This window comes from Engraulis encrasicolus, chromosome 24, assembly GCF_034702125.1.
Source record: "Engraulis encrasicolus isolate BLACKSEA-1 chromosome 24, IST_EnEncr_1.0, whole genome shotgun sequence".
NCBI lineage: Eukaryota > Metazoa > Chordata > Actinopteri > Clupeiformes > Engraulidae > Engraulis > Engraulis encrasicolus.
In genome coordinates this window covers 17,821,622-17,841,027 of record NC_085880.1, presented here as the reverse complement: position 1 = coordinate 17,841,027, position 19,406 = coordinate 17,821,622, and the positions used below count along the sequence as shown (strand labels likewise).

Here is a 19,406-nt window from a genome sequence, read left to right as displayed (position 1 = left end):
ACCTGGAGCTTAGAGCAGGAGTAGCTCCCACAGAAGTAGCTACCACAGGAGTCCCAGACTGGTTACTTCCTGTTACAGTGCAGTTTTCTGCCTCATGGCGGAGTGGGGTAACCAGTCACAAGAGACACAGCTGCGCTTTATGTTGATAATGGAAACTTAATGGCTCACTGTAAGGTGGTTTTCCTGTGCTACTATGTTGTATGTACTGTACACTCCAGTCCAATAGCATAGCTCATTGTTAGCGTGAGTTCACAAAATTCAATACCTCCATGTCCATGTACAGACCTTTGTACTCCCTTTCGAGGCCACACGCACACGCACACACACACACACACACACACACACACACACACACACACACACTACGTATAACTCCATATCATACACACACACACACACACACACACACACACACTACATATAACTCTATATCATACACGCACACGCACACACACACACACTGTATAACCCCTCACACGCACACACCAACACACCGCAAAGACTACCCACACACACAGAGAGCACATCCATCATTCATGCTCAGTTTCCCATGAATGATGCAATCAACTCCTCTGTCATTAGGCCTTTCTTCCTTGGCGGTAATTATCAGCGTGGTGGCAGCGTGGTGTTCTCCCGGAGGGCTGACTGGTGCTGCATACCGCATTATATCGCGTGTGTTGTCCCTATTTCCTATAATGATCCTCGTTATGATTAACAATCAAGAAAAGTGTTGCCGTGGAGTGAGAATGGCTGGTAGCAAGTGTGTGCACTGCTTACACCACTATTAAACAGCCGTTTAATCATGCAAGAGTTCACGCTAATCTAGATTTGCTTGTAGGCTTATGTGTGTGTGTGTGTGTTTTTTTTTTTCTCTCTCCCTGTTCGATCATGGTCACTGGATGAGGAAGTGTGATCTTTAAATCTTCTGTATTTATTAGACAAACAGCCAGAGATGATAGTGGCAATCTGGGGCAATGCACCCCTCAAGCCCTTCTGATACTAATTAAAGATGGAACACTGTGTACTCTGTGTCTATCCGGATGCACCAGGTCTTTGCTACTGTTGTAAGTTAATTGTAGGGGCCAGGCAGTGCTTGACCTTCTCCCCCTTTTAGCGTATGTTCCTGCCAGCTAACTGTCTCCCCTTTCTCAGGGAAGGAAGAGGACCCGGAGACCTCTTCAGAGTATTTCTGAGCTCAATTTATCCACGCAGGGACATGTCAAGATGTTCCCGGAGAAGTTACGATGGTTCTGCCAAATGACTGGATTTACGTGTCCTTTATACAAGTTCAGATGAGCCTCCATTTTGCCTAATAGCAGGCGCACTTTCCAGTTTTCTATGACGTCGTCTCCCGACGCAGCTCAGAATTGGCCAGACCTGAAGCACTCAGTGGTTTAAAGTAATGGAAAAGTTTTGTAAGGACACCCCAATAAAATGGCATGTTTATCAGAGCAACCAGATAAGCTGCACACACACAAAGCTCCCTTAGTCACGACTGATGCTGGGGCTCAGTCATCAGCAAAACCTGATGCTGATTATGTTCGATGTGGTTATTTTGAAGTGGTTATTTTGAAAGGGTTATTTTCCACTCCTGAAATCTGTTTTTACCCCCTTATTTGACTGTTTTAAGATACACTGACTCTCATTTCTGACTTAAGTCTAATCCAACTTCTGAATAAGCAGCCGTTTAGTATCAGCAGTATGGAGTAGGTCAAAGATGCCATAAGAAATATTTTTAGTAGTTTTTTTTCCAGGACTCATGCTGATCATTCACAAAAACACAAATGTTTTTTTCTTCATGAAGACGTTACCACCAATTTCTAAGTATTCATTATGACTGGGAACATTACACTTTTTATGCATGAAAAGGTGTGTCTTCTCCATGTCCACCGTTTTATATTTCCAGTAAAATCCAGACATTTGTAGCTGTAAAATTTACCGTGTTTTGGTCATACTACTAAGTATTGGTTTATTACTTGGTAAATATTCATGAAATGATCAAATTTGGTGGTAAGATGCAACACAGTTTCAATGAGACGGATAGTTGCAATACCCCACCATCCTACATGCTGTACCTCTAGCAGAGGTCAGCACTGAGGGGTTTGTATCCAGGCACTCTTTTCTTCAGCTCCTCCACACCTGTTGTGATGTGGCATCTTAAGCCTGGCTCAAACTACATGACTATCGCGCAGATTCTCGGCTGAAAACCCCCCCTTACGACAATCGCTGGAACGTTACCCCCCAGGACCATCGCAAGCGATTGTCGGGAAAGATTTCCTCGTCGTGAGCGACGTTCTAAGATAGAACTTTGGCAGCTCAAAAAGTCGCCGATCGCAAATCGTAGAAATCAAACACTGTTTGATATTTGCGACTGGAAATAGAACGTCGGGCATTGTCTCGGTGGCTGCGAGCAGCGACAAGATTGACAGTTGCGATTCTCTTCTAGTGTGCGGTGCACCGCGACCCCAAAATCGCACACACAATCGATAGTCGTGTAGTTTGAGCCTGGCTTAAGGCACACAAAAGGGGCATCTACATTATGCGCCCAAGTGTCAGACTGCATCTCTGTGTTGATGTGTCTGAATATACGTATTTGTGTGTGTATTGTGTTTGTGTACTTGGGTGCCTGTGTGCGTGTGTCTCTGTGTGGCATCTTATTTCCCCGGCCTCACTCCTGGCCTGTCTCAATGGAGTCCTCCTCCGCTCTCACACCCCAGTCATGCATACAACAGGCCTCTCTGCCCTCACTAGGCCTGGATCATACACTCTACTCACTCACCATTCATTTGCTCCATCCATCCACTAACTTCCCAAACAACCTGAAGCCATTTTTTTCTCTTCTTCTTCTGCTTTCTATTCATATTTCTGGTGAATGGTGTTTTTTTCCCCCCCTAAACGCCATTTGGCATTGAAGAAAGGAGAGGCCTTGGTGGTTGAATAGTGGTTTGTGCTGGCTGAATGGACGCCGCTTTCCACTCTCTGTCTCACCCCTGCCCATGGGCTCAGTGCATTAGTGTGCTCCACAGCGACAATGTGTACAGTGAAAAGGCACACACAGACACACACACACGTGTGCGCGTGCGTGCGCGCACACACACGCACGCACGCACGCACGCGCGCGCGCACACACACAATCATACAGGCAGAATCGTGCATGTCTTTCCAAATGACGAGCTGTCTGCTTGCAGGGGCGTAATCGTTGGCACCTAATACTGTCATGTCAATCCTACTATAGCGCTGGCAGGTTAATGGAGCAGAGTTTCCATAAACAGTCAAGAAGCACAGCTGTAATTGTGTGTGTGTGTGTGTGTGTGTGTGTGTGTGTGTGTGTGTGTGTGTGTGTGTGTGTGTGTGTGTGTGTGTGTGTGTGTGTGTGTGTGTGTGTGTGTGTGTGTGTGTGTGTGTGTGTGTGTGTGTGTGTGTGTGATGTACGTGTGTGTGATGTACGTGTGTGTGTGTGTGTGATGTACGTGTGTGTGTGTTTGTGATGTACGTGTGTGTGTGATGTACGTGTGTGTGTGTGTGTGTGATGTACGTGTGTGTGTGTGTACGTGTGTGATGTGCGTGTATGCGTTTGCGTGTGTGCGCGTGCCTCTGTGTGTGCGTGCCTCTGCGTGTGTATTTTCTGTGTGCTTGTGTGTGTCTTGATATTTCCTGTTTGCATGTGCATGCATGTGCACTTTCAGTAGGTCTTTTGTGTGGGTGTGTGCTTGCTGAAATGGCCACATCAACCTTGTCTTTAGAGGAATGTGTAATGTTTATCTCCTCACCAGCCTATTAAGTCTGTGGCCATATTAATTCATTGGCAATAATAATTGCGTTTCTTGTGCCCTCATTGTCTCAGTTCAAGTCAGTAGATCACAAACACCATTTCAGCGGCAATCGCGACAGTCACATATTAGTGAACTGAGATGGCACAAAAGACATGAAATATTAATAATACAAAATGGTAAAAATGATCAAGCCAAAGGCACACATTGATGTGTGCTCTGACAATTTTTTTTGTCTTTCACCAATTGGATGCTGCGTTCTATTAAGCCACTCATTATGTTCCGTACTTTCTTTTGGAAACCAGAACCACAAATATGTGTTACTCATCCAAAACCAACAAATGAATAATGAAATGAGTAAGTATTGCACATCTGGAGCGTTTTGAATATTTCAGTGCCTGCCTCCAATTGGCAGAAGAAAAAAAAAAACAAGACGGCACAATGGAAACAGAAGCTCGTTGTATTATTTGATAACACGTTCAGATGCAGTCCGGAGTTGAAAACGGTATTACAAAGAAACAAAAAAGAGGAAATTGACTCCAAGTGCCTAATCGGGCATTCAGAGATTGTTATTCAGTGCAATCATTTTCCAGCCCCAAGATATCCAATTGCCGGTGTCCGACCGAGCAGTTTTTTCATCACCTTACAATTGTCTTCCGCAGATATGGTCCCCGGGCCTTAATCTGTCATTTCAGTTTAATGTATTTCTCCTATTTTTCATTTAATGTATTTCCTAATCCTTGTAATATAATACCAAGTGAGGGCGAGAGTCTTCGATTTGGCAACAGGCGTGCCGCAAAAGAACAGGACAGGGGTGTAAATCAAGGCAATTCATAGGGGCCAGTAAGGTACGATGCTATGCTTGGAAAGAGGAGAGGACTTATTTTCTTCCGGAGGAAGTTTCCTGCAGTGTCTGTGTTTGGCTGTGGGTTAGCAGTGTCCATGTTTGTCTATGTGTATGCCCCTTACCCAATAAGAATGCAGAGGCTGGCTATGTGTCTGTCCCTTAGCCAATAATAATGCAGAGACTGGCTATGTGTCTGTCTGTTACCCAATAAGGATGCAGATATCAGGATATATCAGCACCTGGCTATGCAGTATGTGTGTGCTGTTATTTTTGTCTTACGCTTCACTTGCTGGTTGACTGACAGTTTCGGTCATTGGAGAATATGCTGTCTCACTGACATACTCATGCTGCCCTTTCTCTCCCTCCCTCTCTCCCCCTCTCTCTCTCTCTCTCTCTCTCTCTCTCCCTCTCTCTCTCTCTCTCCCTCTCTCTCTTTCTCCCTGTCTGTCTGGCTCAGTCTGTCTCTATGCCTCTCTCTCCATTTCAATTCCTCTCTCTCTCTCTCTCTCTCTCTCTCTCTCTCTCTCTCTCTCTCTCTCTCTCTCTCTCTCTCTCTCTCTCTCTCTCTCTCTCTCTCTCTCTCTCCGTCTCCCTGGCTCCTTCCTCTGTTTCTTTTCTGGATGTCATCCTCCTCCTCCTCTTCCTCCTCCTCCTCCTCCAGCACGTTGGGGCTGGTCTCTTTTGGGGCTGCTATGTGCTGCCTGTGCTCTCGTCCCCATTAGCTGTTGCATTATGCCCATGATTTCAGCAGATGCCTCATCGTGGCGCGGCTCGGGCGCAGGCACGGGCGCGGCGTGGTGCACGCGGCTGTAATTAATGACGGGAGCCTGTCTCACGGGGCCTCTCGGCAGCCGCCGCGACATCCTCATGCCTCCTCCTAATAGAATTAATCACTCCAGTCTCTCCATCGCACTCCCGTCTCCCTCTCCCTCGCTGCCCACGCCGCTCCACACACACACACACGCACGCACGCACACACACACACACACACACACACACACACACACACACACACACACACACACACACACACACACACACACACACACACACACACACACACACACACACACACCACCCCCTCAGTACGCCCCAAAATAGAAGGAACAACATCAAGCATCCTACACTGTCAGCTGGGCGGGCTGGCTGGCTGGCTGGCTGGCTGGCTGGATGGGCAATGCTGTTTCAATGAAACATGTTTTGAGAAATGAATGGAAAAGTGGTCACCCTCCTCCCCTGTTAGCCCCATCTCTCGCTGTATCCGTCCACCCTGTCTTTCTCTCTTTCTCTTTCTCTTTCTTTTTCTGTCTGTCATATCAGGTTATCTCTGTGCCTCTTTATTCCTCTCTTTTCTCATCTCTGTCTCTCTGTATCTCTCTCTCTCTCTCTCTCTCTCTCTCTCTCTCTCTCTCTCTCTCTCTCTCTAGTTCTCTGTCTGTATCTTTCTTTCTGTATCTCTCTCTCTCTCTCTCTTTTTTTTTTTCTTACACCCACTCACTCATAAGCACACACACGCACACACACACACACACACACACACACACACACACACACACACACACACACACACACACACACACACACACACACGCATATATATATATATATATACAGAATCACACTTTTGGGAAGGAAGAAAGATATCCCGCTGTCCCAGACCGACTGACTTGAAAACCCCTCGGCTTTTAAATAGAGCCCACTGGTCCAGCCTTTTCCTCAGATGTGCAAATGTTTCCAAACAGCAGTCCAAGTGCTGTATAAAAAGGACATGATACTGGTAGACTCTCAGCGCATAAAAAAAGAACATGGACTCTACGCATCCTACTGTAGGCCCGTGTATATTTCAGGAATAATCCTCTTCTACCCTTTCTGTGCTGCCTCCTGCCCTCCCCCGGTCAGGCCTGATATTAATTGAAATATGCACCTGGACAAAGCCTGAATAAGCACTCCTTGATATCCTCCAGAAAGGTTTATTCCTGAATCACAGCAAGAGCACAGAAGAATACAGAGGTCTCTCTCTCTTTCTCTCTCTTTCTCTCTCTCTCTCTCTCTCTCTCTCTCTGTCTCTCTCTCTCTCTCTCTCTCTCTCTCTCTCTCTCTCTCTCTCTCTCTCTCTCTCTCTCTCTCTCTCTCTTTCTTCATCCCAGATGAAAGGCAGTCTATTGAAGGCCTTGTGTCTGCTGCATATGCTGCCCTGCCACACTACTGAAAGCAGAGCAGGCGTCCTGTCCATTTCATGGCAGAGGAGTAGAAGAGGAGAGGTGGAGAGGAGAGGAGATCAGTTGAAACCCCTGTATCTGTAGTGCTAAACATTTTTTACATTAATGTTTCTCAACGGGGGCTTTACAGCCCTCCCCAAGAAAAAGATTGAGAACCACTGATTTGTAAATGGGGAGGAGGCGTGTTGGAGTCTCAACGTCTAGCCATCTTTATATCAACTGAACCCTACATGTTATTGAGTTAAAAATAGCATGACTTCGACGCATTATCATTTCTCGCAAACTTTCAGTGGAGATAAATAAACATCGTCCCTGGTGGGAGTAAAGGGCATGAGGTGTGTTTGAGTCACGTCTTAACTTTAGAGACGATTATGATACATTAACGAGGTTTGCATCAGATGACTCAGGGAACAGGCTTCAGGTTTGTTTACCTACAATGTAAACTGCAGGGGAGATCTCAACAAGATCTCAACTGTTCAAGTCTCCTCCGGCCTGCGCTCCTATACTTAGCCACTCAGATTGACATTTCATTACACTTACTTAGACTTACTTTATCCAAAGCGGTTTGTAGCGGTGGACAGCAGTTGCGTTAGATGTTCTCAGAGGAGAAGAGATTAAGCAAGAGGATGCTAAAGTGAGTGCAAAGTACAGGCCAGTGCTGGCACAGTAACTCCAAGCTCGCAAGTCAGGCTTCCGGTTACAGGTAGCGTTGCTTTGTCGCTTACCTGCTGTGAATCCGGCATCAGAATAGAATAATGGTTCTCAACCTTTTTTGAAGGACCTCATCCTAAGCCTCCAAACGCCCCCTTGATCTCATCATAAACATGCCAATGCCCCCCTCATTATTAAAAAAAGTAAGTGGACTAATGCTCAGAAAGACAAATAAGCACCGCCCCTCTCAACTGTATTCTTCTCAACGCCCCCCTAGCGCTCCCCAATGCCCCATGGGGGGCTGTACCGCCCCGTTAAGAAACACTAGAATAGAACAATGTTCCAAAAAGAAGATGTAGACGTGAAATAATATCAGGGACAGAGTGCACATAATGAATCCTTCATCCTACAGTAAAACATAGTGTAAACTTTTATGTAAAAGAAATGTGGAAATGTTACATTCTGGTTTAGATATTGTCTCGTGAGCAGTGGTTTTGCTGACTGCATCAGCCATTCAATAAATCAACCAGCTGCCGGTCACTGGTGTGATGGGGAAGGTGCCTTGGTTTAGTTAAGGTTTTTCAGGTTCTGATTTCAATGTTTTTAATTTTGTTTGATTCTAATTATTTAATGTCTCATTTTTTCAAGTTTTAATTTTCCTTTATTCCAATTATTTAATGTTTTCTTTCTCTATTTCTTGTTTCTTTGTCCATTTACCTTTATTTTTGTGAAGCACATTATACTGCAGCCGTGTATGAAATGCACTATACAGTACAAATAACTTTTCCTTGTCTTGTCTTGTCTTGTCTTGTCTTGTCTTGTCTTGTCTTGTCTTGTCTTGTCTTGTCTTGTCTTGTCTTGTCTTGCCTTGCCTTGGAGGTTCCTGGCTAGACTTGCATGAGGGAGAGGAACTTATCCTATTGCCATCGCCTTCCCAAGATAGACCGCTCTGGAAGCAGTGCACTAATATGCATACTTCCTGTAATGCTCAGCATGTATTTATTGCCATGGTTTTTTTTCTGAGGAGGTGGGGTTGGATTTGGGGGTGAAGGTTTATGTTCGGAGTCAACTTGTATAGCACTGTTCCATTTGTCTTGTAACATAGTCTCGCTTAATAATTCATCCTTGAAATACACAGGCCTGATAGTTTCATTGCTTTAATTAATCAGCCTCATGCTTTAGTCCATTGGTTCCCAGACTTTTTGGACTTCAGAATATTATTATTATATGTATACCCCCCCACTGACAGTCATCGTAGCCTAGCAATGAATATCTAGATCTTCAATTAATAGTTTGTCCGCTAACATTACTAGAAATCCACAGAACAGCAAAAACATCTATTAACCTTAACTGAATTAACTGAATACTGTTACTAACCAAATTATGGAATTATGTTAGCTATAAACCTGGAGATTTGCTGTTTTTATGCAATGTCCCTTTTGTCCGTAACGCCCCTTCAGTACCTCCATGGCCCCCCTGGGGGTCCGGACTCCCAGTTTGGAAACCACTTCTTTATTCAAACCGACACTTCCACTCCATTTAGGATTAGCCTCGGCCACCCTTTTAAAGAGTAGTTGTCACATCGTGTTCAAGCGCATATTATTCAGGTTTAAGGTTTGGTATTGTTCAAATAACCTGCATCTCTCCATCCTCTGTCATTACCACTTTTAAACCTGCAATTTCACTTTGCCCCTGAATATTTTTTGTTCTAAATAGGAAAAATGTTTCTTTTTCTTTCGCTCTCTCTCTTTCACTCTCTCTCTCTCTGTCTGTCTGTCTGTCTCTCTCTCTCTCTCTCTCTCTCTCTCTCTCTCTGTAGATCAGTGCACGGTGACGAGATCCTACCTGTTCCTCCACAAGTTCTGGTTCTTCAGCACCATATATTACTTTGGCAACTGGGCCTTTATAGCGGTGAGTATGTGATATGGTATGCAACTATGTCAAAAGTAGAAGTTCTCCTTCCAATACAGGTAGCTTCACTGAGTAACCAGTCGACCAGTGTACCTGTCTAATGATCTGCTGATCCAGTAGCTAGTTAGTCTAGCTACCTTCTTAGGTACAGTGGAATAACTGGTTTAACAACTACGTAATATCAGGTGCTAGTGTTGAACTTGGACCACCGTCCCATATATTTTTCTCAATGCGATTCCAATTCAGCTGTGGTAAAAGTCGCATTCACTTTGTTGTACACGCCACAGCTCTCTCAAAATCTCTAACAACTGACAGATTGGAGATTATTAACTTCAGCAAACCAAAAAGCTTGTGCCTTGTGGTGTCGAAGCGATCGTTACACCACCACCACCACCACTATTCATAGCCATTCCCAGGCTGTGAGGGCAGAGACTCGGGGCAGAGTGTTTGGCAGCACGCTGGCTCCTTTTGCCCCGTTGAGTGTAATTTCAGTGATTGCTGGCACGGCTCAGCAGGCAGGCAAGGCACATCATCAACCCCTGGCCTCTGTGTTTTGGATGCCCCCCTCTCTTGTCAACACCTCCTCTCTTTTCACCACGCGGCCAGGTCTTTTCCTCACCATAATGCGTGGCTGCCGGAACAGAGAAGAAAGACCGCAATCAAGTATGAGTAGCAAGCCCGAAAAACAAAATTATGTTTCAAAAAAAGAAAGAAATGCGCTCAAAATGTGCAAGTGTTGTGTCTTAACAGGCACTTTGTGTTCTGTTACGCCTTTTCCTTGTCAACATCTCTTTTCATTTCTCACCCCGGGTGGCCAGTTCTTTCCTCACTGTAATATGTGAAGCCAGGCCGAGACGACGATTACCCACTGTAGCAAGCCCCCAAACAAAATTACAAAAGAAAGAAAACGCGCACAAAAACATCTCGAAAGTTGGGGGTCTTTATGAGGTACTACAAACGCAAGAAAAAAGGCTCAATTATGTATAAAGCCGCCATAGTGGTGTTAATTGCGGCTCCAGATTGCTTTCAAGTATGTGAACAGTGTGTACTGTAATCTACTCCCCCTGGTGCCATACCAAACACCCATCAAGTCACGTCTCCCTCTAATGCGGGATGCTTTTAAAGCATATAGCACAGCCCAGCAGCACAACACCTCTACAAGGACAAGCTCAAGCCTGTAAACTGGACTTGATGATTATGTGCATTGTTTTCTAGTGCAGTGTGATTATTTTATGGTGTGTGCACGTGTGTGCACGTGTGTGCGTGCGTGCGTGTGCAAGCTGTATACATGGTGGGTAGGTCTGCAATGAAAACAAAAGTGTCAGCCAGCCTTTATTATAAAGGTACATGATTATCCAAGTTCCCCTTGCTGCCAGACAGAAGTTAATTCTGTGTAACCATTTCACATCCAGCTGTATCTGGCAGCGGTGGGCAGTACAATATGGCTGTACAATCCAATTGTTTATAGGAATGTACTGCATGATCCTCTCTTTGGCTTGGGGCAACAAAAAAAATCCTCATCTCAAAAACAAGCTCTCTCTCAATTCAATTCCTTCCCACTCTATTGACTAGCCCTTCTCATTCGTCTGTCGCAACTCCTTTCTTGATCACGACTCTTGACTCTCTCTCTCTCTCTCTCTCTTTCTCTCTCTCTCTTTCTCTCTCTCTCTCTCTCTCTCTCTCTCTCTCTCTCTCTCTCTCTCCCTCCCTCTTACACACAAACACAATCCCATCTCTCTCTCTCTTTCTCTCTATCTCTCTCTCTCCATTCTCTCCAACCCCTTCCTCTCTGTTTTCTCGCTCTCTCTCTCTCTCTCTCTCTCTCTCCCCCTCCATTCCTCTATCAGGTTTTCCTCGTCGGCCTGATGGTATCCTGCTGCAAAGGAAAGAAGTCTGTGATTGAGGGCGAGGTGGAGGCCGACGACTCGGACGTGAGTGATGATGAGTACTGAAGAAGAGGAGGAGGAGCAGAAGGAGAGGAGGAGGAGGAGAGAGCCAAGCAGCGTCTTTTTTCCTCCCTCTGCCCTGATCAAGTGGTTTCTGAAACAGGGCCCCTGCTGACTAGAGTTTGCACACTGGATCCGCTCTGGACAGGCACAAGTCTTTGGGATGGGATAAGTGAGTTGGTATTATACCCTCTGCTGTAACCTAATCTAAAAAAAATAATGTCATTTTTGTTGGCTTGTTTTCTCGCTAAATGAGCTTGTTACTGACATTTTGACTTTTGACATTTTGAAACTCACATTGTTCCACAATGTCCACGATATGGTCGTTATTTTTTCTTTCTTTTTTCTGTTGTTGTTTTGAAAATGCTCTTTGGTTTCTTAACAACATTCGTTCTAATCCAGACTTTGTGTATCCTATTAACTAACTGACGGAAGTGTTAAACCAGAGACTGGTTAAAGCTATTCTCCTCTTTGGCTAACAGGCTGCATAATGTTGCCCCTATTGCCCCAATCCGGACCAATCCCCAGCAGCCAACACTCTGGGTCTCCAAATATTGTTGTTGTTTTTTTTCTTCTTCTTCTAGGTTGGAAAACTTTGTGGAAAAGTTTCAGGGGAGTTTTTAATCTTGCACTTTGATTGCCATTTAGATGACATGACCCATAGGCATTGGCAATAGTGTCCGCTATGAGAACCTTTAGAATGTTGTTTGATACGGTACTCCAGAGTTTTATAACATATACGAAAATGCTTTTAAAAAAAAAGAGAGAGAGAGAGAGAGAAATTGAAAGATTTAATAAGATTGTGGAGAGGTCATCTCCCTCCCTCCAGGTGAAATGTAAGCCTGTGTTATTTATTTTTAATGCCTGATCATCATCTCACTGTACAGGTTTTTTCGAAGGCATCTATAGAGTTTGTAGCTGATTTCTTGTACTACAGCTGGATTTAGTAATCTCAAGTTTGTGATGGCAATGATGTGAAACTTTATTTTACTTTACAAATGATCACATGGCATGGATTTGTTTTGAATAAACATTCGTCTCAGATTCACTGACTTTTGTCTTTGTGCATCACTGTCCATGTTTGCTCTGAGTATAGGTAGTACTCCTTGTCTACCTGATTTCGCCACAATGGCCTGCAACGTATGTCCGTCTAAACACGCTAATGTTATGATACCGGTATAAATGATATGTATATATATATGATATAAAATGATTTGAAAAAAAGTACCAAATACAGTGTTTGTTTGTGTCCTTTAATGTTGTTGAGTTTTGATGGATGGTTGTACTGTACTCTATTGGTAATATGTAAGGGTGTGTGTACACTAGATGATAAATGGGTTGTATTTACAGTATATAGCACCATTCGACTCCTTTGAGCACTCAAAGTGCTTTACATGTATGCCTCACATTCACCCATTCACACTCACATTTGAGTCCCGGTAATAAATCCTGAATTGTGCATGAACAAGACATTTGCAAATAAATGCCTAACAAATATTTGATTTTGCTCAGTACATGCCTTACAAGTTACTTATACAGGCATTAACATTGTATGTGTTAGTGCTTAGATAACCCTAAAATAAAGTGTTAACGATAGTTTTCCTATATTTAAAAAAAAAATATGTGACCCCACCACATACCCAAAAACCCTAACATACACTTACAAATCCGGTACACACACTTCATACAACATGGCGTCAAATGGATACTCCAGAACAAGGATTTTCACTGCCATCAAATGTTGACTCCGTTACTGTACATGTACACGTACACTCCCGCTGACTAAGACAAAAACTCACCCAGCGGCTACTTCCTCCCCTGCCCTCCACTTCCTGCTGTTGCCTGCGGGGTGCACTCAGATAATAATAATAATATAATAATACATTTTATTTTTGAGCGCCTTTCAAAATACCCAAGGACACTTTACAATCAAAAACAAATACATAACAGTAGAGAAAGTATAACAAAGCTTCAGTGAATTAACAATAGGTGAGTAATAAAAATGCAAGAATAAAATAGAAATAAAAGTAACTTACAATAAAATAAATGTTTTTTAAAATAAGAAAAAAGAAGTAGAATGCATTTGAAAATAAAATTAAAATGAGTGGGAAAAATAATATGTAAAATAAAATAAAAAAATAGACTGATAATTAAAATAAGTGGAAGTGCCTGTCAGTGAAGTTAAAAAGCAGAAGAGAAAAGGTGTGTCTTTAGCTTAGATTTGAAAGTAGATAGTGAAGAGCATTGACGAAGTGAAAGTGGAAGAGAATTCCAAAGTTTGGGGCCAACAACACTGAATGCCCTGTCGCCCATGGTGCGCAGGTGTGTGGAGGGAACAGTAAGGAGGAGTGAGTCAGTGGATCGTAGTGTGCGGGTGGGATTGTATGGTGAGGAGACTTGTGATGTAGGAGGGTGCAAGGTTGTGCTGGGCCTTGTATACGAGGAGGAGAATTTTGAAATGGATACGTGAATGGATAGGAAGCCAGTGTAATTGATAGAGGATAGAGGTAATGTGATGCCAGGGTGTGTGTAAGTAATCTAGCTGCTGAGTTTTGAATGTATTGTAGACGGTTTATCAATTTAGTGGGGAGACCAATGAGTAGGGCATTGCAATAATCTAATCTGGAGGTTACGAAAGAGTGAATGAGGGTCTCAGCAGAGGTAGGGGTGAGAGAGGGGCGGAGTCTGGAGATGGTTTTAAGGTGGAAAAAACAAGTTTTGGTGAGGTGTTTAATATGGGATTCAAAGGAGAGCGAAGAGTCGATGATGACGCCCAGATTTTTTACTTCAGAGGAAGTGGAGGTAAAATAGTCAGGGATAGAGAACTGAGAAAGGTTTATCTTTTTAAGTAATGATGGGGTGGCGATGATGATGGCTTCGGTTTTGCTTTGATTTAAGTTTAAGAAAATTTTGGGTCATCCAATTACTAATTTCATTGAGGGCAAGTTGTTAAGTTAGCAAGGGGGAGTGGATGGGAGGGTTTAGTGTGTATGTAGATTTGGGTGTCATTCTGCATAACAATGGAAATTTAGGCCATGTTTTCGGAGAATGTTACCAAGGGGAAGAATATAGATGATGAAGAGTAGGGGGCCTAAAACTGAGCCTTGTGGAACACCATGTGTGAGGAGTGAACTTGGAGACGGAAATCACCAATAGACAAACTGCTCTCTTCCAGTTAGATAGGACCTGAACCATGAGAGTGCAGTACCATTGATGCCCAGTAGGGTTTCCAGCCTTGTGAGAAGGACGTTGTGGCAGACTGTGTCAAAAGCAGCTGTTAAATCAAGTAGCAGGAGGATACTGAAATGGCCTGAATCAGCAGCTATATATCAGAAGGTCATTGACGACCTTGACTAGCGCAGTTTCAGAGCTGTGTTTAGTCCTGAACCCAGACTGCAGTTCCTCCCATAGGCTAAATGATGTCATGTGGTCTTCAAGCTGCAAGGCCACATTACGCTCTAGCAGCTTGGAGATGAAGGGGAGGTTTGAGATGGGAGGGTAGCTTTTAAAATCATCTGCTGCAGCTCCGGATTTTTTGAGGACTGGCGTGATGGCTGCAATCTTTAGGGAGTTGGAAACTATGCCTGTCAGGAGAGAAGTGTTAATCATGTTGGTAAGGAGGGGACTGAGAACTGGTAGAGAGGCCTTGACAAAAGAGGAGGGCATAGGGTCCAGGAGACAGGTGGTAGGTCTGGCCTTCGTGGCAAGATCACAGACAGTTTCAATATTAACGAGAGAGAAAGAGGAAAATAGTTGTGGAGGTGTCTCAAGAGAAGGGCTGTCATTTAGAGTGGGGGAGGGGAGAGACTATAGTTGACTGTAAATGGTGTTGATTTTGTTATTGGCTTCATTCAGACGGCCCCGAGAGCCTGTTGCTATGGACACTTGCTATGGCTCCTCTGAGGTTCCATTCCGTTCAGTGAAGGTTCTGGAGCAGAGCAGGCAGGTCTGTTTGGTGCGGCTGCATTCGACGCTTCCTCCTCAATTGAATTGCTTCAGCGCTGCGGATGCAACCCATTGTTTTCACACTCGTGACCCCAATTTTCTCTGGCATAATTTGCTGCTGCTGCTGTAGGTGACATGCAGCAAAAGCACACACAGACCTGCACGTACACACACACACACACACACACACACACACACACACACACACACACACACACACACACACACACACACACACACACACACACACACACACACACACACACACACAGGCTATTCATGTTTTCACCTTGGCCAGATGTTCCTCTGATTTCATTCCAGCTATGCCCTCACACACACACGCACACACACACACACACACACACACACACACACACACACACACACACGCACACACGCAGACCGACTCTCCCAAACACAACAGATGGGGAGCAGGCAGTAGCCCTCACATCATCACCAAATAAATTAGGAGGCTTCCACGGCAGCTTAACTGGTGACACACCGCCCCCATCTCCAGCAATGAAGAGGTTAGCACTGTTAACCTTCCCTTCTTCTCATCATTTAGCCACGGGAGAGGGCCGGGCTGGACTGGGGGAGAAATAGGGCCCGGGCACTTTTTTTTGGCTTAAAGGGGACCCTCATAATTAGCGGCGTAGAACTGACTCGCCAGTGGGCCCCGCACCCTCGTGGGCCCCTATTTTCAGAAATGTTAAAAGGTGGGTTTTTTTTTTACTTTTCTGAAAATAGGGCCCACAAGGTTGCGGGGCCCATTGGGAAATGCCCGCTATGCCAGATGGCCAGTCTAGCCTTCGGGAGAGGGAGAGAGCGGCTTTGAGAAAGATGAGAGGCAGTTAGCTGTTATGACTTAGCAGCCTCCGCAGGTCAGAAAGGTGAATGAGCGGAATTTTATAAATAGGAATCATTCTCTTCCCTATTCACTTCCATTAGGCTGGGCAGTAACTTCTCTGACTTTTGTTCCTCTGTTTTCTCTCTCTCTCTCTCTCTCTCTCTCTCTCTCTCTCTCTCTCTCTCTCTCTCTCTCTCTCTCTCTCTCTCTCTCCCTCCCCTAAAAGACATTGAAACTCCCAGAAAGAACTTCTTGAGAGTCGAGACGGAAAATGCAATCACTTTTGAAAGCTTGGCGGGGCAGCCTCTTTGAAGGTCTGAATTGTTCAGGACGTGCTTTTGTAGATGCAACAACTGTGTGATGTACCCAAGGGAATGCATTTTGGCTTTGAATGCAACATGGAAGGAGGCAGTCAACAGACTGTGAGTTAAATTACGCTGGGGATTTCCAGGTCAAAGGATAGAACGGGTAAAACAGTGGTGGAAGAAGGAGGCTTCGGTTTCACCTTGTTGTGCTCTCTACTATCCTCATTGACTTCTGCTGTCTTGTATTATTTACAGAGAGAGAGAGAGGGGGGCCAGGTGGGATACGGTCAAAGACCTCACTCACCATCCTGTTGGATGCCACCACAGTAGGGCTGCACCATATCAGAACAAACTCGATACTTGATAACAGCATGCAATACCTCGATAACAATATTTAGAATGAAATATATTTTCTTGTCACTAATTTGTTGGCCTCTGTGGGGGGCGTGGCTTTTGTCATGGCAGGCTTCTTGTGCTTTTCTTGATATTCAGCTAGTGATTGGACTACAGAGAATGGTTTTTTTCTTGTTAGTGAAGAAGAACTAATAAGAACTAATTCATTTTCGCGGTACGCATATCGCCACTCTTGATATTTTGATATATCTCGATATATTGTGCAGCCCTACACTACAGGATTATAGGAAATAAAACTCAGTCAGATGAAGTGTGGTAATAAGTTGCTGTATTGATTCCCTGGTTCATTATTGCATCCAAGTAGAGTACAGCCCAATGCTAATTGCTTATAACTAATGTGTAATGTGTTCTATCACTCCATAGCTGCTTTTGCTTTTTTACTATTGGCTATCGTGCAATTTCCTCTCTTAATTGATGTTGCAGTTGGCAATTGTGAACAACGTGACTGCTGTTTTATCAAATATAAGATATTATTCTGTATAGATGGGTTCTAAATTTTTGTTTTCTCCTGGCTGCGCGACACTAGCTGCGCACAACTCAACCTCTGATTGTTGGAAACCACTGTTGGTCAAAAAATTACCTCACGTGGTTGGCTGCTAGTGTCTTGACCCTCCTCAGAAGATTGTGTTTATAAACACGGTGAACCCATGTATAATGAGCTGTAACCGAGGTCATCCTATGCAGTCTGCCACTCGGGACTCAAACTCGCGACCTCTCAGAGTCACAGCTCCAGTTCGGCATGGGAGACACGCAGGTACGATACCACTGAGGTCTAGGTCGATAGCTCAGCGCTACCCCCCATCTACTGTACGTATATGAGGCTTTTGGAGGGAGGATAATTAATTCAGGTCAGTAATGGGTAAGCGGTTAGGGCGTCAGACTTGTAGCCCAAAGGTTGCCGGTTCGACTCCCGACCCGCCAGGTTGGTGGGGGGAGTAAATAACCAGTGTTCTCCCTCATCCTCCTCCGTGACTGTGGATCCCTGAGCATGGTTCTGTCCCGCCGCACTGGTCCCTTTCGGACACCATTGGGCGCTGCCCCCTTGCAAGGGTGAGGCATAAATCCAATTTTGTTGTGTGTAGTGTGCAGTGTTCACTTGTGTGCTGTGTCACAATGACAATGGGAGTTGGAGTTTCCCAGTTGGGTTTTCACTATAACATTCTACCTCCGAACTCTGCACGTCGGCATCCTTTACAGAGGCACTTGATTTGAAACAGCAAGACAGAGTGTGCATTCCAATATGCGACCTTACTTCCTCCACTTTTGCTTGTGGTCTCGCCCCACCTCCTGGCCCCTCCTCCGTGGAGAAAACAATAAAGTTTCCCCGCTGTCAGCCTAGCCACAACAACTTTTGGGGGGCTGTTTTTCATTCACCATCCCAATTGCAAATGAGAAAATGGCATTAGAATTGTGCTTTTGCAAGATATTGAATACATTTTCTGTCGTCAGTGACATCATCATGAGGTCACAAGCAGGCAAGTGAGCAAGGGAGGACGCAAGGTTACATATTGGAACTCACCCAGAGAGTTCATATGGGTGGAATATTGAGGCGCTATCAGCAAGGTAATGAAAGGCAAGGGAATGAGTGATAACTCCTTTGGCAGAAGAATGGGATTAAAAGTCACCGGCAGTTTTACCTACAAATGTCAAACGGCGAAAAATATGTCTCTGAACTTTACCAAAGCACCATGCTGAACTCTGTGTCCCTTCCTCAGTCAGCTGCTTTGTCCTCAGACAACCTCTCGCCACGTCTTGCTTTAGCTCCAGAAAGCAGACGGGAAGAGAAGGAGCAGAAAGGGGGGAAAAGCGATGGTGACACATAACAAACCGGTGTGACCAAATGGAGAAGCGGTCGGTTTGGCGAGGGGTCACAGAAGAGGGGAGGATCAATCTCATCAGACTATTAGTCCCCATGACCCTCCGTCATCTCCAGGCTTAGAGAGAGGGAGTGAGAGAAGGGGGAGAGAGACAGAGTGAGAGTGAGGGAGAGAGAGAAAGAGACAGAGTGAGAGTGAGGGAGAGAGTGCTGGAGAGAGAGAAAGGGGGGAGACAGACAGAGAGAGAGAGAGAGAGAGAGAGAGAGAGAGAGAGAGAGAGAGGGAAGAGAGACTGACAGATAGGGAGAGGGAGAGAGAATAGTGTTCCCCACATGGAGCTCCAGGTTGATCTGTAGGACAGGAGAGATATAAAGCCCTCCTGCCTGTGCTCCCATTCAGGTGCTGAGGGCTGGAGACAGGAGGTATGGAGGATGGAGGATGGGGGATGGGGGCGGTGGGGGTTCTTCTTCAGCACTTGGAATCCATCTGCCTTAGCTGTGCGGATTTGTCTGCCAGTGGGATACGGTAGGGGCACCTACTGAGAGCTTAGCACATAGCCAAAAATCCACTCGCTTTCTTAGTTGTGAACACTCAGGGTTTTATAAGAAGTGTGTGAATGGTGAATGACTCTTGGCTTAGCATTAGAGTAGTAACAATAGTAGGCATTTGATAAATTCTCTCTAGCGATGAAGCGCTCTGATCTCCGAAATATACTCCCAGAATTTATCTAAATA

The 19,406-nt window shown here is 44.8% G+C and overlaps 1 protein-coding gene across 1 annotated transcript in view; it reads left to right on the top strand.

The window, feature by feature from the left end:
• Positions 1-12,392, top strand: part of lmbrd1 (LMBR1 domain containing 1) — a 165,429-nt gene extending 153,037 nt beyond the window's left edge. Inside the window, exons 15-16 of the mRNA XM_063191038.1 lie at positions 9,307-9,398; positions 11,246-12,392. Coding sequence (XP_063047108.1) covers positions 9,307-9,398; positions 11,246-11,350 — 197 coding nt within the window. The 3' untranslated portion in view covers positions 11,351-12,392. The remainder of the gene's footprint in view (positions 1-9,306; positions 9,399-11,245) is intronic.
• Positions 12,393-19,406: the final 7,014 nt, after the last annotated feature.